This window comes from Histomonas meleagridis (genome assembly GCF_020186115.1).
Source record: "Histomonas meleagridis strain 2922-C6/04-10x chromosome Unknown contig_51, whole genome shotgun sequence".
NCBI classification, from domain to species: domain Eukaryota; phylum Parabasalia; order Tritrichomonadida; family Dientamoebidae; genus Histomonas; species Histomonas meleagridis.
In genome coordinates, this window is record NW_027150894.1 from 1,212,563 (window position 1) to 1,235,449 (window position 22,887).

Consider the following 22,887-nt stretch of genomic DNA (forward strand, 5'->3'; position numbering starts at 1 on the left):
TACACTGATTAAATATGTGGATATAAATTTATTTGTGCTTATGTTGTTTTATGATTTTCTCTATTGTTTTTGGAGTGTGCTTCGTTACAAACTTGGGGTGGTATAAATAAACTTATCAAAATTAGTTTCCAAAAGAAACAAATGAATCTTACTCTTATATCATTATCTCTGTCATCTTTGAATAATTATCCATTTACTTCTCTACCACAATCCAAAGTTACACATAACCTTAAATTTCATAATCTTCGATGTGTTAACTTTTTTTCCACATTTTTTTATTCAACAAATCAAGCATGCTCCAAAGCTTCTTTCTACTCCTCAACATTCTCTTCCTTTTTAAGTCGTGTAATAACCACAGAATCTCAAATACTATCATATCAAATTTTATCTCGGCAATTCATGAATTGGTTCACAACCATTGAGGTTGAAAAATGCACATTTTATAAAATCATATCTACTTCGACCAATGGTGCTGCACTTTCTTGTCTTGGTGATGCAATAATCCGAAATACCAAATTTCAAGACATAAGAGGTTATAATGGGGGAGCTATTTATTCAGCCAATAGCATTGGACTTCAACATTGTTGTTTCATTAATGTTTCAGGGAATGAAGCAGGATGCATCACTCATTGTGCCACTTTTAATCAAAAGATGACCGTTAATTTTACCTCATTTTACGATACGAAAGCCGTTTATTTTGGCGTTTTTCAAGATTCTTCCACAAAAGATTCATACACAATATTCAATTTCAACAACTTCACTCAACCATATGCTTCCGAATGCGTTGGTTGTGGCGAGGTTCATTTATCCAATTTTTATATCAATAATTGTATCTTTAATCAATCAAGTGCACGCGTTCATAATGGGTGTATGGTTGTCTATAGCTTGAGTAGCTTTCTTTGTCAGAACACTTTATTCTACAGATGTTCACATCATACAAATATTAAGCCAACTGCTGCTGTCCTTCTGTTTGAGACTAATAATATACGCTCCAACATGACTGATTGCGCTTTTGCTTATTGTGGTATGTCCGCAACATATACGCTTACAGTTACAAGTGGATATCCTCTTGTTGTTAGAAACTGCTGTTTTAGCAGCAAGAAAATTTATGAAATATCACATGAAAACAACCTTATCGTTGTACAAAATTCACAGTTTGAGAAAAAGTGCGACTCCAAATTTACGGAGAAAAGTGACATGGAGATTGGATGTGTAGAAACGGGATATATAGATGACTTCGATAAGAAACTGTTCATAAGAAAAATAATAATTCATACGTTATCTGTTGTGATTTCTTTAATTTTTGCGTTTTTGTTTATGATTTATATGAAAAATTGGAGATGCGACGGAGTGAAAAAACCGGCTGCTTTAGAATGAAAATTGTTTTTATATAAATAAAGTAATGTTTTGTAAATAATTTAAATTTTGATCTCAATCAAAGTTTGGATTTCAATCAACTCATCTTGATAAGGAAAAACTTGATGAACAAACTGATTTTTTACGAATCCCAGAAAATCAATATACAGATAATATGCAAACATCGTTATGTTTTTTCTTTTTAAGCGCTACAAAAATTTTGGAAAACGATAGATACGCGAAACATTTTCATGTACACTAATCCCGAGCTATAGTAAAAACAAAACATTCACTCGGGACGGTAAATTTTCGAAATTTTCAGACCTTTTTAGAGTAAATTTTCTAAAATTTCACATTTTCACTCGTTTGTAGGACAATTAGAGAAAAAATGTTTATATATAAATCAATAAGAATATATGCTTAAAACAATTAATTGGTGATAATAATAAGCCCACTTTTATTATTTTATTTCATTTATAAAGTAAGATATTTTCATTTGGGGATTCGTTTTTTGCTACAGACAAACCTTGTCAATTTTAGTAGCAAAAAAATTGTGTAAAAAAAAGGGGAATTCCCCGGGGTTTTTGGAAATGTGATATAAAAAAATTGTTCTGACCAACAAATATTGAAGAAACAACACCTGTTCTCTTTACCCCTTTTATAGACTTTTTAGACATTTTCGTTTTTAATTTCAACTTCTAGTGCAGCTTATTAAATCATTTGGTCTCTCCCATTTGTGATTTAGTACACCAAATTTATTCATATAGAAATTCAATCATTTTATCAATCACATTTAGGCTTTCAATATACACATATAGTTTCATATCTCATTTAATCATTACTATCTCATTTATCTCTTTATTTCAAACATCTGTGATTCACTTAATCATTTTTTGCATTTTTGTCTATTTTGTTTAATTTTTTAGTATATATTTTAAAATAGTTTTTGTGTTTTTAAATCTTTAGTTATATGTTTGAATTTGTGGTTTAACTTCCCCAGTTTATTGTTTCAGTTTTTGAATATAAATCCGATGATTTTTCATTCATTTGATTCTATCGTTGGAAATCTGCATTGAGTTTATTAAAAATATCCTTATACTAAAAGGTGTACACCCTTTTTTCCCCTCCAATATTATTTTATTATTATTCTTTCAACAGATATGTGGGTTTAAATATATTATAATGTTTTATTTATTATTCATAAATCTTTGATTCTTTTTCTTTTTCAGAATATGATATTAATAAAATTTCTAATTAATTGTAATTAATTTGTAATTAAAAATAATAAAGTAAATTTATTTTTGAATATTATAAAAGAAATAAGAACATTTGAAGAGAGTAATAAAATCAAATCCAATATATTTGATATATTTGGTCGATTTCTTATCAATAATTATACAAATGAATCATCTTATCTACTTGAAGCTATGATTGAACATAATTTTCTTGAACCAATCATTGTAAAAAACAACCAAAGCGCTTATTTTGCGCATTATATGTCTAAAGATAAATTAGTAATTTTAAGGGAACATGATTTTGTAAATTATGAAGAACTTTCAAAGAATGATTGGGAATTACATAAGAAACTAATTAGAGAAGGACATAATCCAAATGAAATTGCGAAAATAATTCGAAATGATGAAATCGAAAAACTTCAAGAAATATCATCACAAAATAATTTTGATTTTAGTCAAAAAATTGTACCATCGATTTATGAAAGATGTGATTTTGTTAATAAAGAAAAATGTTCATTCATTAATGAAGAAAATGTTACATTAATTGATTATGCAGCATTTTTTGGATTAATTAAAAGTTTTAAATATTTACTTATGAATAATGCAAAAGTAAATAATACAGGTAAATATGCAGTTGCAGGTGGAAATGAAGAAATTATTCATTTATGTGAACAAAATCATTCATCATTTGAAGGTGCATATAAAACAGCAATTGAATTTCATCGAAATGATATCTTTAAATATCTTTATGAAAATAAAATTGAAGATATTAACAAATTAAAAGAATTAGGAGAAAAATGTGTTTCATATTTTAATTATGAAATTTTTACATATTTAGAAAAAGAAGGAATGAAAATTAATAAAAATATCATTAATAAAGCAGCAAAAATTGGAAATATTTTTCTTGTAAAATATTTCCATAAAAATAATCAACTTCCAGGAAATATTTTAGTTTTTGCTTCATTATCAGGAAATATTGAACTTGTTACATACATTTTAAAGCAAAAAGGAATTGATATTTATTCTAAAGATATTTATTTGTTTTATTTGAAATTTATTTTAATTATTGAATATTTCAAAATAATATTTGGAAATTATTTATATTATTTGATACAGCACTTATGAATGCATCTTATGAAGGTCATACAGAAATCGTTAAATTACTTATTGAACAAGAAGGAATTGATATTAATGCCAAAAATATTTATTTGTTTTGTTTAAAATTTATCTTAATAATTTAATATTTTAAAATAATATTTGGAAATTATTTAAATTATTTAATACAGCACTTATGTTTGCATCTGAATATGGTTATAAAGAAATAGTTAAATTACTTCATGAACAAGAAGGAATTGATATTAATGCTAAAGATAAAATTTATTTTAATAATTTTTGATTTCAAAATAATATTTGGAAATTATTTAAATTATTTGACACAACACTTATGTCTATTTTTCATATCACAATTCCTTAGAAGTACAAAAGTGCTACTTTCTAATTGAATTCATGTAAAGCAAATTTCCAAGATCTTATTGTTCAGTTTAAACTAAGTTTGTTGCCATATTTGGGTGACACCGATCATCTACCATGTACTGAAATATTTCGAAATTAGGTTTTTTGTTTTATCTAGCCTCGTAGAGAGTTGGCAAAGATATAGGACATTCAACAACAACAACATAAAATGGAGCATTTGAATCATTATAGTTTAAAACCTTCAATAACAATGTGAACAATGGATAAGCTTTAAAGAGAACAAATGATATCATTTTCATTACCAAGAAAAAAATAATTTAGTACTAAACCTCAAAATAAATTTTTTTGAAATTCCAATATGCAAAATATGATTCAAATCTATTTAAAAATAGTTTATAACAATTTTTAATTCTTATTCTCTTTCGCTCAAGCTATATATCAAACACCAAGTTGGTCTTCCATGCGGACAATTCCATGGGTAATCGCTGCTTGCCATTTTTTCCAACAACTTTCTCATTTGCCTATGAGACAAAGCGTCGCCAACTCTTACTGATGAGTGGCATGCGTGGTAAGCGAGTTGTGACCTTGCATTAAATGTCATTGGCGTTGAATAAGGAACGTCATTTATAAGTCCAATTAGTTCTTGTAAGTCCTCAATTCCATTTACGACATTTTTATCCATTGGAACCGATTTCACTTCGATTCCATTATCCAAAATATTATAATCAAATCCAAATTGATTACATTGTTTTTGATGCGTGAACGCATTCTCTAAGTCATCTGGTGTAAGTGGAACAAAAATAGGCTCAAGTAAAACTTGTCGATCATTTGTCTTTTGTTTGCGAAGTTTCTCAAAATTAGCTGCTTCATTAGCTGCATGTTGATCAATGGCAAAAATATCATTTCCGATTTTGGTTATGATAAATGATTTATTCCATTGCCCAATAATTTCCATATCTCGAAATGCAGTGGTATTAATTTCAGGTGTAGGAGGATATCCAGCTGGGGAATAATCACGCATTTGTAGAAATTGTGAACAAATTTGTTCAGTAGTAATGTTTGTTGTGGTTGTAGCTCCTGATATGTTTTGTGAAGTGGATTTCAGAGGAGTTGGCGGTTTTGGTATGGTTTCAATGGGTTTGCTTTTTAGGTCTTTGAACGTTAAAGTTTCAGATGTTGATTTCCATACATTACGAAAAATTTCACAAAGGCACTTTTGGAGAATCATTTCATTTGAAAAAGTGACGCCTATTAACGGCGAATCTGGTGTAAAGTCATATAATGATCGATCTGCATTAATGAAAAGAAAAATAGAGGGATTCTTAGGACCTGCACAAAGACGAAATTCTTGTTTCAATGCTTTGATAATGGGCAAATTTACACATGGACGTCCATTTACAAAAATATTGACTTTTCCATTTGACGGTGTTGTAGGAGTTGAAGTATAATAATCAATTGAAGAATCATCATTCCATAAGTGTAAGGGTGAACTTCCTTCAATTAATCCGTTTGATATCGATTGACCTAATACATCTTTAATTTTTTGAAAGCGCGTTCTATTGGATAATTGCAAGATTGGCTTTGAGTCTAATGTTAATGAAATTCTGATATCTGATGAAACTGCAAAAAGAATTGAAACTTCTTGTATTTCTTGAGATAGTTTTTGTTTGTGTTCAAGCCAAAATCTCCTTCTAACAGGATAGTTATAAAATAAAGATTGGACAATAATTGTTGTGCCTCTTGTGCGTGAGATTGGTTGAATAATTCTTTCACCACTTTCAGAAAACGATAAACGATATCCATATCCATCATCATTTGAACTGCTTTCAATTGTTACATAAGATAAAGATGAAATAGCATCAAGTGCTTTTCCACGACCTCCACTATTATAATCTTTTCCAAACTCTTTTGATGTTGCACCTTCCAAACATAAAATATCCATACTTTCCCTATCTATTCCAAGACCATTATCTGATACTGTTATAAATTCTAAACCTGTTCCAGAAATCTGTATATTAATAATTTTGCTTTGAGCGTCAAGACTATTTTCAATAAGTTCTCTAAGTACATGGGAAGGGCTTGCAATTGTTTCAGTTGCCCTTACCAATTGGCTATCATTTTTTTGCATAATTTTCATTGAAGCATTTGAAAAATCTTAAACGGCAAAAAACCGCCTGGTATTGACTATGTTTGCTTGATAATTCAATCAAGAAAACAAATGATATCAGAAAGAGATGCTGATCTTCATATGGTTCAAATTTTAGATCAAACAAGTTGTTACAAAGATATGATTGAATTAATGAAACATGTTGTAGAACTTAATCCAGAGCTAACTGCAGATGAAAGAAACTTGTTATCAGTTTCTTATAAACGAGCAATTAATATTTCTCGAAACAGCTTACAAAACCTTACAGAGATTATTGGTTTTCAGGAAACTCAAAGCTCGGAAGCGAGAGTTAATCAGCTCAATATTTTTAAACAGAACATAATTCAAGAATTAGAACAATATTGTCAAGAGCTCATCAGTATTGTTGACAATAAGCTTCTCCCATCAGCCAAAGATGTTGAAGCCAAAGTTTTTTATTACAAATTAAAAGCAGATTATTACCGTTACATATCTGAAGCTAAGGAAGGCGAGGAGAAAGAAGAATCATCACAGAAGGCACAAGAAAACTATGAAAAAGCTTTCCAACTCGCCCAGGCTGAACTTCCGAAATACAGTCCATCTTTTCTTGGAGTTGTTTTAAATTACTCTGTATTCTTATACGATGTTGCTCAGAAGCGGCAAGAAGCTATTGATTTAGCAACAAAAACAGAACAGGAAACGTCGATCTTAATTGAACAAAATAGTGAAGCTCAGATCAACGAAGCAGTTTCGATTCTTCAGTTTCTTCGTGAAAATATTTCACTATGGACCAAATCAAATGAAGAAAACCAATAAACATTTACACCATTTTTTCAATCACCATTTTCCACGACCGTTAATTTAACGTACTCTATTTTAAACGTTCGCTGTTAACGGCCGCCAACGGTTTTCCCTATTCTCATTTTTCTTAACAAAAATTTGTATAAAAATTTAAATCAATAAACAAACATTTTAAATCTATAATAAATAAGTTGGAAATTCAGCTTATCATGCATGATTGTTTTTCTTCTTTCTTTTGTTTTTTTTCTTCCTTTTTAAAAGGGTAACTTTCTTTCCTTTGCCTAATATTAACCATAGGAATTTGATCTGTACTCTTGACTCCAGCGTGTGAGTTATGATTTATTCTTAATCTCTTTTCTGGAATGTCAAAGCTTTCATTTGACATTCCTGATTTCAGAAAGAATTGAGCAGTTTTTGGATCTAAGTCTATTTTTCCAGATATTATTTCCGTGATCAATTTTTCGTCCCAGCCATTGACATTAAAAACAAATTCGATTGGATACTGAAATCCCTTAGTGAAGTGAAACAAAACTTCCTTTGAAAATTTGAACCACCCCGGGAACGATGAAATCGTATTCAAAGATACGGAGCACTCCAAAAGGAACGATCGAATCAAAAGGTTTTCTTTTGCTTCTTTGATATTCCAGAAATAAGCGATCAAATGCTGCATCGCAACAATAAAAAACGACACGTATGCGTGGCTTATAATGGTTTCTTCAAAAAGACTTCCCGCTGTAATTAATATAAAATTTGTTGGTGGCGTCTTTTGAGGATCATGATTATTCGGATCATAATAACGAAACAAAACATAAAATACATTGATGATTTCGCCGATTTCCAAGATTTTCGTGCAGTGTGTTAAATATAATATTGATTTCTCTACTGCTTGGTTATTAATACACGAATTACGTACATTTTCTAATGCGGCATTAACCAGTTGTTTGTTTGGAGGAAGAGAAATTGATGTATTCATGATTTCCCCAATTTCTTCAATATCTGAAACATTTTTTATATTTGAAGAAACGAAGTCAATGAAGTCGTTTTTGAGTTCGTGTTTAATTGGAAATAAAGTAAAATATACTTTGAAGATACGATATAATAGAATTCTTTGTGACTTGTTTGGATTTGCTTTAGAACATTCTTCAAGAAGTAAAGAGTTAGTATTGTATTCCGATGGAGGATAATAATGTTTTTCGCTTGTAGATGTTAATGCTAAGAAATATCCCCAAATAAAAATCGGTGAATGATCTTTTATTGAATTGATAATTTCTGTAATGAGATTGCAAATTGATGGAATTTGGAAATATTTAAGAAGATCGACAAAAAAAAAATGTGAATTACACATTGTATTAATGACTTTGATTGGATTTTTAGTTATAGAAATTGATAAAATATTTGAAGCTGTTCCTATTTTATATATATTTGGCTGTTTATGCTTATGAAAAATTTTGAAAATAATTTTCATATCTTTTGGGGAATTCGCAAGTGAATCAAGAAGAGCTGTATTTGCTGACCCGAAAAAATAATTAACAGCTCTGATAATTTCTGTATTATCTGTTTTTACAAATATTTTACAAATTGGCCTTAAAGATTCACATAATAATTTTGTATAACTTGGAACCTGGATATGATACTTTTGTTGTATGGTGGTGTCGGTAAGCATGGAAGCGATATCTTTAGGTTCTATTGGCTTCCCTGTTTCATCTTGCATGAAGTGATTGTTAACCAGAAAATTCAGTTCTCAAAATTATACGATATCGCTCTCAAAAATATTTGTGATATTTATATTTACAATGTATTGAAATAGCTATAAAAATCAATTTTATCACAATAATTGGAGTTTAAGATTTATTCTGTGCGCCGTATCCAACATGTTTTTTGGTTATAATTTTTCGAATTACTTATTAATTTTCAAACAAACATATATCGAGAATAATAAAATCTAGTTCTAACTTTGGGTTGGAGTAAAGCAAAGAATTTGCCATCGCAATTCGAAACCATTAAGCAAGTGTTATAATACAATGACAAAAGCTTAATCAAATGGGCCCCTGTATAGGGAATCATTCCTGATATTCACCAAATCAAATATGTTCGGTGTGTCAATCCTGATGGTTCTATATATAGATGCTGCTCAAATAATTACTTCTCCATGGAGAAATTCAAAATCAATTGGATTGGATCCATGGGTATCACAATCAAAACTATAATTAAGAAGATTTGTTCACATTTTAGCGTGTTGGGAAGAAGGTTTTGATATAAGAACGACAATATTAAAAAACATGTGTATGTAAACGATCAGTAATTACATGGTTTCAAACTTTTCTATCTATTGCAGAAAAAGAATATCTAAAAGATATAGCTCAAAATTTAATTGATGATGGAATAGTCGAAATTGATGAAAGTCATTCTTTCGGTTCTGAATACAACGAAGGAAGTGCATTGGAAAGAGAAGAAATTCGGGTTTTGGATCAAATGGACAGTAAAAGAATGTGAGTTGCTGCAGAGATTTACGATAATATATTGAAATAAGTTCTCATTCCAATTATTTGTGCAACAGTGAAACCTAATTCAGAAATTTGGTCTGATGAATAGAAGGCATATAATACTCTCTAAGTTATGTACACGAACAGCAAATCATCTAGAATATTTCGTATATTTATTGGATTAGTAATACTAATACTTACTAAATCCAATACTCAAAAAAATTACATTTAATTTTATAAAAGGATTCTCTATAAAAAATGGATTTAAGAAAAATACTGGAATGCAATAATCGGTATAATTTTTATAATAAACTAAATCAAAATTTTAAATATTTTATCATTCAAATAGAGTGCTCCTTGTATCAGACCCCCCGAAAAAAATATTTTGCCAATCTTCACTTTTTGAAATGATTTTGATTCCTTATCAAAAGTCGAATATTTTTATTGACCCATTAAACTGAATTATAATTTTTTTATTTATTGATATTAATTAAAAAAAAAATATTTCAATGATAAAGATTATATAATTTAACTATTTCTGAATGACCATTTAAATATGCTTTCATAAGTGCTGTTTTAAAAAATTTAAATAATTTCCAAATATTATTTTGAAATATCAAATTATTAAAACAAATATAATATAAAACAAATAAATATCTTTAGCATAAATATCAATTCCTTCTTGTTCAAGAAGTAATTTAACTATTTCTGTATGACCTTTATAAGATGCTTTCATAAGTGCTGTTCGAAATAATATAAATAATTTCCAAATATTGTTTTGAAATATCAAATTATTAAAATAAATATTAAATAATACAAATAAACATCTTTAGTATTAATATCAATTCCTTCTTTTTCAAGAAGTAATTTAACTATTTCTGTATGACCATTCCAAGATGCAATCATAAGTGCTGTTTGAAATAATTTAAATAATTTCCAAATATTATTTTGAAATATCAAATTATTAAAATAAATTTTATCTTTATTATTAATATCAATTCCTTCTTGTTCAAGAAGTAATTTAACTATTTCTGTATGACCATTCCAAGATGCTCTCATAAGTGCTGTTTCAAATAATTTAAATAATTTCCAAATATTATTTTGAAATTAGAAATTATTAAAATAAATTTCAAATTCTACAAATAAATATCTTTAGCATTAATATCAATTCCTTCTTGTTCAAGAAGTAATTTAACTATTTCTGTATGACCTTTTACAGATGCATGAATAAGTGCTTTATTAAATAACTTAAATAATTTCCAAATATTACTTTTAAATATGGAATTATTAAAATAAATTTTATCTTTAGCATTATTATCAATTCCTTCTTGTTCAAGAAGTATTTTTACCATTTTTGTTTGACCTTTCCAAGATGCATTAATAAGTGCTGTCATAAATGTTTTCAATAAATATTTTAAGCAGAAAATCAACAAAAAATAAAAGTCAATACTATTTGTATCTATTTTGTTAATATGTGCAATGTCAACACCATTTTGCTTTAGATATAATTGCTTTTTTAGTTCTTTTTTTCTTCTATCATTGTTTATTACATTTCTTAATTCTTTAATTTCATTTCGAATTTCTTCATTTTCTTTCTTTAAGTCAGTTTTACTTTTTACGAATTCTTTAATTTCATTTCGTATTTCTTCATTTTCTTGTTCTTGTTCTTCAAGCTTTTTTAATATTTGAATTAGTAAAAAACTTCTTTTATCTTCATTTCATTCTCCATTTGATAATGAAATAATTGAATCAGATTCATTATATTTCCCTTCAAACCCATTTTCAAATTTGTTTTCTTAAATGTATTTTGGAAATTCCTAATGAAATAAATAAAGATTTTTCATATTAAACTTACTTTCTTTTCGTTTAAGAAGTAATTTAGTAATTTCTAATTCAAAATTTTTTGTTTCATTTAAAGGTTTAGTTTCAAATAATAAGAAAAAATTCTAAAAATGCATTCTTAATTAAAAATTAAGTGAATTTTCGAATTCATTTTATATTTTAATCTAATTAAATGGAAATTGCTAACCTCGGCTCGTACAGATTATAAAAGATGTTTTTTAAATTTAAAGCTTCTTTTGTCACATTTCTAATCATTGAAGCAATATTTCACATAAAAATAGAATTTTGCAAATTTTCTTGCAAATGTATACATTTAGGTAGATTTAGCTAATTTGCGAATTAGCATTTGATTCCAATTTTAATTTTTTTGTATTTTAATAAATTACTTGAAAATAAAACAGGTGCCTTCGTAGCTCAATCGGCTAGAGCATAAGACTCTTAATCTTGGGGTTGCGGGTTCGAGTCCCGCCGGTGGCTTTTTTATCAATTATTTTGGTAAACCATATTTTTTGGAAGTGAGAAATGCTTACTGCAATACAACTTATATCTAAATTTAATGGACCATTAAAGAATTCAGGTAAAAGTTATATTGTGCTTAGGACCTCCAGTTACACTTAAAATAGCAAATAGTTAAAAATTTATGAAAAATATCTGTGATAACAGTTACTCGAGTAATATCATCTTTAAAAGTTCTAGATTTTTGGTATCATTCACGAATATGATACGAATACATGTTTTCTTTAAAGGTTTTTACCAAAATCAAATAAATTGCCACTTTTTATTCCGAAAATTATGAAAAGCCAACAAACACAAGAAGAACAAGCAGCTGCCATGGAATCTCGACTTAGCACCGATACAGATGCACTTGTTTCCTCTGTTTTAACCAATGAAAACATTGATAAGTTTTTAGAAGATCTTCGAGCATTTATTGCTAAAAAAAATCTTGATATTTCTGCAATGTGTGGTGAACATTCTCTTACATTTTCCCGTAGTATTGAAGGTGCCCAAGCTCTTGGAATTCGTGCTAACAATCTACAAAATGAAGTTAATGAAATCTCCAAATCCATTAACAATGCCATTGACAATTATGAGCAACAACTTCAGAGCACTGTCAAAGCACGTGAAGACATCAACATCATTGATACGAAATTGTCAGGAATTCATGAATGTTTAATTTTCTTCCAATTACTAGATAACATCAATGTCCTTATCCGTGAGAAATGTTATTATGTAGCTATTTATAGACTTCTTGAACTTTCTGATTATGATTCTCGAATTTCATCCAGCTCTGTTATTCAATCATATCTACGAGACATTGAGCCGATAATTGCATCCATTGAAGCTGAAGCTGAAAAGGACATGATTAGTTGGATGACAGATTTTCGAAATGTTTGCAAAGACATTGGCTCATCATTTTTATACGGCACAGAGATGCCTAAATTCCCCAACAACCGCGTATATGAGTATTACATGGTTGAAAAGCAATTAGGCAAGTTGTCATCTTTATGCGAATTATACACACAACGTCGTTTTAAGCAACTTGACCTCATCTTTAACATTAAGCCACCAAAAGAATATACTCCGAAAGAGCAAATACGATTTTTGTTTTCACATATTGCCGGATTTTTCTATACTGAATATAAAATTACAAGTGATGGCTTCTTTTTGATCCCACAATCTGCTCTTGATGACAAGTGGAAAGATATGATTAATCAAATCAAGTTAACAATAGGTACTTTAGTATTTCCTTCACAAACAGGTTATGATAACCTAATAATGGCATCCCAAGAAATCCAATTGTTTGCTGAAAAAATGAGCCAATGCTCCGTTAGTTGTCAAGGCTTATATGACTTCCAAAACAACCATTCTGAAAGCTTTAGAAAGCAAATGGAGAAACAAGGAAAAGCGGTTATTTACAAATTGATAGACGATAACGCCGCAGATTTTATGACCGTTAAAACTCCCGCTGAATTCAAAGAAATTGAACGCTATGAGTTCGTCGAACCGCCAACAGAATTTCCATTCGAATTACCGTTCATCCCCGGGGTGCCCAAAGCCTGTGAAGCCATGGAAAAGTACATCAATAACGCAATGAACTTTTATGGGAACACTAATAATAATAAGGTTGTGGAACTGTTTTGTGCGTATGTGAAATCTTGTGCTACACATATTTATCAAATTGCAGTGAAAGATTCTTCAATGCAAAATTGTGCAATGTTAACATCAAGTATAATGGTGTTTCCGAAATGTATTCCTTACTTCGAAAACATGATAGCTAAAAGAAGCTTCTCTTCTTCTAAAGCTAAAAGAAATGAGATAATTGCTCATTTCAAAAAGACTACAGATGATATGATCGAGCTTTTGAATTCGATGTTTAAGGAATTTATTGATCAAATGATTGATACATACTCATTCAAAATGATGGCAAAGGGAGACCCTCCACACAACTTCGCGATTGAGCTTGTAATGTTCCTTGAGTCGAAGTCGTTGTACTTGAAACAGGTACTCAAAGAAGAGCGGTTTGACGGTTTGGTTCAAAAAGTTGTGAAGTCGATCGCCGATAGAATTGTGAACGTTATAACCGAAAGTCACTTTTCTTGGACACCCCAATTGATTGATAACGCATTACAAAATGTATCTTATTTCGGTAGTTGGTCTGGATTTATAGCATTACCATCTGCAAAAAGATGCTTGAATGGAATTCAAAAAATGTTTCAGTTGTTATTGAGTAATCAGCTTGTGGCATTAACAAGTGATTCGAACTTCTTAACAAAATATAGAGACGTACCATTGGCTGCAATGAAGGTAATACTACAGAATTATGATCCAGTGCCATATAAAAATTTGTACATTCTATCTAATAATTTATGTCAGAATTTGATTTCCCAAATAGATAAAATATTGAAGAGGAAATAATCTTGATTTGTACATTTAAATAAAAAGTTCTTTGTGTTTCTTTCATTTTTCGTATATAAATTTTAAATTTTTCTCCAAATAGAACTTCACTTTCAAAAAAAAAAAAAAAAAAAAATTAATTTCATGCAAAAATAAACAAAGAAATATAACATAATAAAGGTTTATTGTTTGATGTAATTTTAATGTAACGACAACGTCATCTTTTCCGAAAGCATTTAACACATTAACATACTATTCTAGATCAATTTGGAAAATATGCTATTCATATTTTCTTCTTCTATCATCAGATAATATATAAAAACAACCTACAAACTATTTTGACGAACGTTTAAATAAATAAAAAGTGACACATATTATGTTAGTTCACTAATGTGCAATATAAGAGCAACGGAAAGATTTACAACAAATGATAATGTGCATAGTGAAGAAGAGCTAGTGGAAATCAACAGAGTTATTAAGGTTATATCACAATTAGATCAAATTGATGAAAATAACGAACTATTATTTCCTTATTTTCAAATGATTTCTGAATTTTTGGAAAAATATAATGACATAAGAATAGTGGACTATTTAAAAGAACAGAATTATGTATTTATGATTTATTTGTTAAAAAGTCAAAATTCTTATGATTTGAAATATACATTACTTTCGATATTTACATTTATTACTCAACAGGCCGACGTTAATCTTGCAAACTTTTTAATCAATGCTGGATTTATTGATTGTATTTATAATCTACTTCAAACAGAAAACGTTATTCAAATTAAGTCATACATTATCACTATTACAGAGAACTTATTCGAGTTTTTACCAATCAATATGCAATCCATCATTATTGATTCATTTTTTGGGATGATTCAGACGATTACACCAAACGACGAACTCTTCAAAGACTTCATAAATCTCTTTTACTTCATTGTTACATATTATAAATCATTCACGAACGAACAAATCTCTTCGATATTTTTGTTAATTTCAAATTTCATCACTGTGGAGACCGTTAAGCCGAAAATCTTTTTTTTAATTGTTAAACTTATTGAAAATAATAACTCATTATACACATTATTTTTGACGAATGAATTCGTTGGAATATTTAATGAAGCATTACAATCATCAAATGATAAAATAATTTACGGATGTTTATTATGTTTAGAAATAATATTTTATTATAACTCTGATGTTGCATTTGTGAACTCAATTAACTTCCCATTAATTATTTCATTTCTTCAAACAAAACCAGAGAAAATTGTTGTTAACTCATTAAATATCATATCGAACGGTTGTATCGTCTCAAATGAGTTAACGTGCTTGTGCTTCAATTTGAATATATTAGAAATTTTGAATGGTTTATTTCATGTCGGCACTTTTGATGTAAAGAACGAGGCCGTTTATTGCTTCTCTCAAATAATCCCAAGAAATGATATAGAACTAAGGGTGAACTTGTTAAAAAGTGATTTCTTTATGGAAGTCATTGAGTCATTAAGTTGCTTGAAGTATTTAACACAAAAATCTATTGTGAAAAATTTGTTTTTTACATTGAAAAAAAGTGAAAATACAAAAAGTCATGATGAACTATGCGCGAGGCTAAACGAATCGGAAATATACGAATACGCAATACAACTACGTTCAAATATGTTAATGGTTTACATGGATCAAATCATTGAAATGTTGGAGAAATTCACAAGTGAATAAAAATTTATTTATACAACTTCTCTATTATCTTTCATTTGTTATATTTTTTTAATTTTGCAAATTTATGTAATAGATTTCGAATTCATGTAAAAAATTCCAAAGATATTTTTTGAGAATGTGTGTTTGATTCGGATAATGCTAACGTAACCAATGACGTTTCTGACTATCAAAAAGTTTTTGTTTTCTGAGGTTTATTGTCATTTGCCGTCAGAAATATCGTGTTTTGGGAGGAGTTTCTTCAAGTCAAATATCATTTCATTTTATATTATGGATTCCCAACGCCAACCTCCTCAAAAGAGAAATACAAGTCATGCAAAATATGATTACAAATCACATCAAACGTGGGAAATTTTTCGAATGAAAAAATGGGACAAACTTGTAGATGGTGACATCCTTCTAATAGCGGAAATTATTTGTCGCTGGTTAGGTCTCAATTTGGGACGCAATGAGAAACGGCTAAAGAACGTTCTGTTCAAATTTTTTGATGACAATTTCGAAGTAATTGGTCCATTATTCCAATACATTACAATCGAAACCGAATAATAACCTAAGTAAAGACCAAACCTTACTCAATTTTTATCATTCTCCTCAAACCAAAATCATGTTCTACATTATTTTTGAATATTTTGGGTTTAACCAAAATTTCCCAGGATAAAAATCTAAATTATTTGTGCATAAATGAAAGAAATCACCAATTGTTCATGTGTGTATTTATTAAAAAAATATTTTATTTAATTTTTATTCTATGTATTAGCACAAAAAAATTCTTTTATCAATGCGAAACGTGTTCTTTTTCAGTGTTTTTTGATGTTTCTTCGATTCGTTTATGTACATACTTCTTTATTTCGGTTAATGCTTCAACAGGAAGCTTTCTAAGGTCAACACGAAGTGGCTCATTGAAGATATCTAATTCTGTATCATAATGGCGGAAGACATTGTTGAAAAATAAAAGATCATTTGACTTTTGTTTGGGCAATTTCTTGATATCTTCCAAAAGTGAAGTCAGATCATTTTCAGAAAACTCTTGTGGTTTAATACTTTTAAGGAATGTTTTAGGATAATTTTTTGAAACAGATGGTGGTGGTTTTGAGATCAAATCAGATATCTTTAACTGTAAATTAATAAATTGTCTTGTCCATCCTTCAATACCTAATCTGTATACCTTCTCTTTTTGCTTATTGAAATAGTGCGTAAATTGTTGAGCAACAATGAAAAAATACGAATTATTTCCATAATATTTTTCAACATTATATAGTATCATTTGTACATCGCGATCCCAATCTTCTATTGTGTTGTATTGGTTTCTTTGTAGCCTTTCTTGAATAACTTTTAAATTAGTTAATGTTGGAAGAACTTCGTCTGGAATTTCATCTGCACCATATTCAATTAAGCACTTTCCTAAAGGTTCTTCCATTAAATCATTAATAATTTGTAAACATATTTTTGTGTTTTCTGTGTTCATTTCCATTCCCAGAATTTTGCCGAAATTAATGAATGACTTTTTGAGCGTATTTTGACCGGCATATATTTAAATTATTTTTTTAGATATTAATGTACAGCATCTTTGGTAATCGTCAAGGGAATACTCATTTTGATACAGCAGAAACTATACACATCAGTGGTATGGCTCTTCTCAAAATGTTAAAGCATGGAAAATCTGGAATCCCTCTTGAAGTAGTTGGATTAATGTTAGGTCGATTTATTGATGATTACACGATTCAAGTTGTTGATGTTTTCCCAACTCCACAAACAGGAACTGGTACCTCAGTTGAATCAATTGATGATGTTTTCCAAGAACAAATGAAGAGAAATCTTAGACTTACAGGACGTAACGAAGAAGTTGTAGGCTGGTATCATTCTCATCCAGGCTTTGGTGTATGGCTATCCAATGTTGACATCAATCAACAAATGACATGGGAGAAACTTAATCCTCGTTGTATAGCCGTTGTTGTTGATCCGGTACAAAGTGTTCGAGGGAAAGTTGTTATTGGCGCCTTTCGTTGCATTGGTGATAATCCACTTCAGATGCAACAAGCTGATGAAGCGCGTGAAACTACTTCATTCATCGGTAGCTTAGAAAAGCCATCCATCAAAGCGTTAGTACGAGGTCTTGGCCGACTTTATTATCAAATGCCCGTAGCATATCGAATGAGCGAATATGAGCAACAAGTTTTAATGTCTTTAAATCATCCGACATGGAGCAATGGATTTCAAATTTCGAACTTTGTTAAGCGCGATCAAGAAAACATAAAAATATTAAAAAATATGACAAAAGCAGCAGATAATTATCGGAGAAGTATAATAGACGAAGAAGCAATGAACAAAAAAGAACTGTTAAATAGACACATAGGGAAAATTGATCCGAAGGAATATATAAAAGAAAACTCAAAAGAAATGGCCGAAAAAGGCGTAACACAAATGACAAGAATTTTCTTGGATGAGAGCGCGTTTTAGGAAAAATATGAATTATAAATATATTCGGTTGATTAAACTCGTGTTTTGATAGATGTTTGTATACAAAAATTAGTTTCCAATGTGGAAGAACTGTATTTGTTGTTGTGTTTACAATGAAATTTATCTTTTTCATGATATTGTCCATAAAATACTGTGCACTATGATTCATAAAACACAATACAACCATAAAATATACTTCAATATCAATAACTTGATTAACTTCTTTGCTGATTACTTTTTTTGATCGTATTTCTCAGAATTTATGCTCAGAAAACGGTTATTTTCAGATTTTTTAAAAAATGAAGAATCGAAAAGAAAAATCAAAATCAGGCGTTGGACTACAACGAAAAACCAACAACTCAAATGACTCAAAAACAAAATCAAAGAACGAAGAGGAAAAAATTGATGAAGAAACATATGAAAAGATTAAGAATACATTCGACAAACAAACAAAAGCCCATTTACTAGAAAATGTGGTGGTATTTTTCATTGTATTTTTCATGATATTAATTTTTTCACTGATTAATTATTTTATTCCCAAAAAAAATTTATACCAACCTTTATCAAAGAAAGAGCAACCATTGTGTTCAGCAATAGATGATGCAGTTCCATGGCTTTCCTATATTTTAGTTCCAATGATCTTTTCCTCTATCTCTGTTTACATCACAAATCTTGGCGGAAACTTTTTAATAGCAATAACCGGATCGGTTTTCTACTTTTTGTGTGAACCTCAAACAGCACTTTTATATCAATTCCCCTCAACCGCCATCATCACTTTTTGTATAATTCTATCGTACATTTTTATTCAAAATGTCTTTACTGAGAAAACCATCTCCACTAAATGGTTTTTAAGTTTCTTTTTCTCATATTTATTTGTTGCTTTATCAATTTGTCTTAGACCTGAGTGCCTAGGTCCATCTATTGGTGTCTTTTTTATTTTCTTTGTTTCTGGTATTTCTCAAATTGGAAAATATTTAGGAAACTTTTTGATGATGGTAATTCAAGCCTTGAAAGTCTTTGGCACTATGTTTTTATATGGGAAATTTTTGTCTAATTTAGTTTTTATTATATGGGAGAAATTCGATGTGGCATCAAGTAGTAATGAAAGTTTCGATTTAGCAATGTTTATGGTTGTTTTCCAGCAACATGAAAGTCGTCTTTTTATATTTTATTTAGTTTTGTGTGTTTTGTTATTGAACAAGGGTAAATATGAGTATAATAGCATAATACCAATGATAGCAATGATCATTGGCTGTATAGCTTCTTTGATAACACAAATACAATCAAATGGTTATGTGTATGAGTTAAAATTGATCTTCTTTAATTTACATGTATTCTTCGTTGCAATTATAGTGTTCTCAAAGCTGAAATATAAGTGGGCACATGTTGGAATTTTGGTGATTTTGATGTTTGTTGCGCTTTTAATTAAGTTAATTGAAATTGTAAAGTCATTAAGTAGATAAATTATTTTATCAATAAAAGTATATAAATTTTATTTAATTTTATATGTTAAATTAATAATATTTTCCTTTATAATTTTTTTTTCAAAATAATTAGAGAAACAATAAAAAAAAAATCATAAAAAAATCAACTTACATAACTTTATGAAAGATGTTCATTCATTAATGAAGAAAATGTTACATCAATTGATTATGCAGCTTTTTTTTCAGCAATTAATTGTTTTAAATATTTACTTATGAATGGTGCAAACGTAAATAATACAGGCAAATATGCAGTTGCAAGTGTAAATTAAGAAATTATTCATTTATGCGAACAACTTCATTCATCATTTAAAAATGCATATGAAGCAGATATGTTTCATCGAAATGATATATCTAAATATTTTTATGAACAAAATTTGATGAAATTAAAAATTCTGTTGGAAAAATTGTTGTTTTTTTTTTCGCGGAAAACTTTATGAATTTTAAAATTTTTGATTTTTTGTTTGAACAATAAGTTATTAATATTCATCTTAATAAATATATTTATTTATTGTGAATAAATTTTTTCCCTAATATTTGATTTTTTACAACAATACCCAGAAATCATTTCAAGGATTTAATACACTATTTTTATACCTCTGAAAACAACTATATCGAAATAGTTAAATTACTTCTTGAACAAAAAGGAATTGTTATTAATGATAAAGATATTTATTTGTTTTATTTATAATTTATTATAATAGTTTGGAAATTCAAAATAATATTTGAAAATTATTTAAATTATTTAATACAGCACTTATTCATGCATCTAAAAATGGTCATACAGAAATAGTTAAATTACTTCTTGAACAAGAAGGAATTGCTATTAATGCTAAAGATAATTATTTGTTTTATTTGAAATTTATTTTAAAAATTTAATATTTCAAAATAATATTTGGAAATTATTTAAATTATTTTATACAGCACTTATGCTTGCATCTTGGAACGGTCATACAGAAATAGTTAAATTACTTCTTGAACAAAAAGGAATTGATATTAATGCCAAAGATATTTATTTGTTTTATTTAATATTTATTTTAATAATTTTGGAATATTTCAAAATAAGATTTGGAAATTATTTAAAATATTTAGTACAGCACTTATTTTAGCTTCTTGTTGTAAATAAAGTATAGTAAAAAGCGGTTGAAGAACGTAAAAACTTAAAGCTTGCATTCACAAGAAGAACTAAATCAAATTTGTCGTTATGTTTATTGACCTTCAAGAGCTTCCTTACGTTGTTGACGGCGAACCTTATGACGTTGTGCACGAACGCCTGAACCCCAAACCTTTACCTTTTGCTTACGTGTATTCTTACGCATACGGCGAGTAACCTTGCTCTTTTCAGCAAGTCCAGCCTTGATAAGACGGTGCTTTGGTTCGATTGTTTTGAGTGCATCAAGATTGTCATAGATAAGGCCAAAACCTGTTGTACGGCCACCTCCGAACTTTGTTTCGAGTGAGAAGATGACAATGAGATCTTTGTTAGCTTTGAGTTGCTTTGCAACTAAATCTTTGATTTCATCGCGTGTTGGTGCCCTGTTTCCTGGGTGTTTAAGATCGACAACGAACTGTTTACGATCAAGTAATTTGTTTACGATGTATTTACGAATGCGCATTGTAACCTTCGACATTCTCCGAAAGGCCAACCAAAACCGTCATTACCCGCACGATATGAGTTTACAAAAAGTGCCATCGATAAATGTATCGTATCGGCCAAATATTAAAAAGTGACAAGGCGATAAAGATAAATGATTTTTGTTTTTTTCTCATTAACCTTTGCAACACCAATACATTTAACAGATGAAAATTTTACACGATTTTTAAATGAAACAAGTAAACCAGTTTTCTTGAAATTATGGGCAAGTTGGTGTCCTCATTGCAAAGAAATGGCACCAGCATGGGAAGCACTTACATATATTGATGATCTAGATGAATACGTTTCAATAGCTGATATCGAATGTGAAATGAATCGAGAATCTTGTAAAAAATATAAAACTGATAGTTATCCAAAAATATTTTGGATTGATAATAAAAACAACATTGAAATTAACTACGACGGAACTAGGAACCTTGAGCACATGCTTCTCTTCGTTAAAAAACAATTAAATTTTCCATTAATTCCAATCAATGAATCCCAAATAAGTTCATATATCAAAAGAGCAAACACAACAACAGTGTTTGTTTTCACAATACCACCAAATGATAAAGAAAAAATTAACAGCGTACGTAATGTTTCAACGCAGTTCAGAGACATTGAGTCACATTTCCTTTTGATTGATGGGAAAGAAGACGTTAAGCCATCCTTAACGGTCTACACTGATATTAACAGATCCGAAGATTATAATGGGGAATGGGATATAGAATCTCTTACAAATTTTGTTTTGCTGCACTCACTTCCTTTCTTTGTTGAAATCTCTTCTTACGTGATGAAACATTTAACAACCCAAAAATTAACAGCACTCATTTACTTAACAAACACAAGCAAAGAACCTACCAGTGATGCTATTTCTATTTGTGATAAAGTTTCAAAGGACTTTATTGTATCAAAGACAAATTGTGAAGATTATCAACATTTTTGTCGTTACATAGGAGTTAAAAACGCTTCTATTCCAAAGTATGTTTTGTACAATAGGGCTGGAGCTCGTTTTTGGATATATCAAAACGAAAGTATTATTGAAAATGATGTGTTGAATTGGGTAAAAAATGTGAAAAACGGAGTGATCAAAGGAAGTGGCCCAGGAACTGGTTTTGGTTCTTCAATATTGGCAATATATTATAATATGAGGGGCCAAGGAACACCAACATTTGTATTTTTCCTACCTCTTTTAATGGTGTTCTGTGTAGCTCTGATGGTTTGGGATAATTGTAGTCATAGAGAAAAGATTAAGAAAGAATAAATAAACATATACTATACAAACATGTTTATATTTTCCAAAAAGACCAAGTAGATAAATCTTCAGCTTCCTGGAACATTTTGTCAACTTCTTTATCTGTGTGTTTTACACCAAAAATATCCCATTTCTTTGGAT

General features: G+C 29.1%; 7 protein-coding genes across 7 annotated transcripts; 4 read left to right on the plus strand and 3 right to left on the minus strand.

Annotated features, from left to right (window-relative positions):
• Positions 1 to 4,476: 4,476 nt before the first annotated feature.
• GO595_007268 (PMS1-like protein) lies at positions 4,477 to 6,192 on the minus strand (the record flags this gene model as incomplete). Its single annotated transcript, XM_067920713.1, has 1 exon — positions 4,477 to 6,192. The coding sequence occupies one exon, from the start codon at positions 6,190 to 6,192 to the stop codon at positions 4,477 to 4,479; it is 1,716 nt and encodes a 571-aa protein (XP_067772787.1).
• A 90-nt stretch (positions 6,193 to 6,282) lies between these two features.
• On the plus strand, positions 6,283 to 7,005 carry GO595_007269 (14-3-3 protein; the record flags this gene model as incomplete). Its single annotated transcript, XM_067920714.1, has 1 exon — positions 6,283 to 7,005. One exon carries the CDS (start codon positions 6,283 to 6,285, stop codon positions 7,003 to 7,005), a length of 723 nt encoding a protein of 240 aa, XP_067772788.1.
• A 5,102-nt stretch (positions 7,006 to 12,107) lies between these two features.
• On the plus strand, positions 12,108 to 14,231 carry GO595_007270 (exocyst complex component SEC15A; the record flags this gene model as incomplete). The annotated part of the gene is made up of 1 exon (XM_067920715.1): positions 12,108 to 14,231. One exon carries the CDS (start codon positions 12,108 to 12,110, stop codon positions 14,229 to 14,231), a length of 2,124 nt encoding a protein of 707 aa, XP_067772789.1.
• A 2,464-nt stretch (positions 14,232 to 16,695) lies between these two features.
• Positions 16,696 to 17,391, minus strand: GO595_007271 (Bromodomain containing protein; the record flags this gene model as incomplete). The annotated part of the gene is made up of 1 exon (XM_067920717.1): positions 16,696 to 17,391. One exon carries the CDS (start codon positions 17,389 to 17,391, stop codon positions 16,696 to 16,698), a length of 696 nt encoding a protein of 231 aa, XP_067772790.1.
• A 155-nt stretch (positions 17,392 to 17,546) lies between these two features.
• GO595_007272 (26S proteasome non-ATPase regulatory subunit 14) lies at positions 17,547 to 18,377 on the plus strand (the record flags this gene model as incomplete). Its single annotated transcript, XM_067920718.1, has 1 exon — positions 17,547 to 18,377. The coding sequence occupies one exon, from the start codon at positions 17,547 to 17,549 to the stop codon at positions 18,375 to 18,377; it is 831 nt and encodes a 276-aa protein (XP_067772791.1).
• Positions 18,378 to 21,066: 2,689 nt separating this feature from the next.
• GO595_007273 (ribosomal protein S24e) lies at positions 21,067 to 21,489 on the minus strand (the record flags this gene model as incomplete). Its single annotated transcript, XM_067920719.1, has 1 exon — positions 21,067 to 21,489. The coding sequence occupies one exon, from the start codon at positions 21,487 to 21,489 to the stop codon at positions 21,067 to 21,069; it is 423 nt and encodes a 140-aa protein (XP_067772792.1).
• Positions 21,490 to 21,744: 255 nt separating this feature from the next.
• On the plus strand, positions 21,745 to 22,755 carry GO595_007274 (Thioredoxin family protein; the record flags this gene model as incomplete). Its single annotated transcript, XM_067920720.1, has 1 exon — positions 21,745 to 22,755. One exon carries the CDS (start codon positions 21,745 to 21,747, stop codon positions 22,753 to 22,755), a length of 1,011 nt encoding a protein of 336 aa, XP_067772793.1.
• Between the last annotated feature and the right edge of the window lie 132 nt (positions 22,756 to 22,887).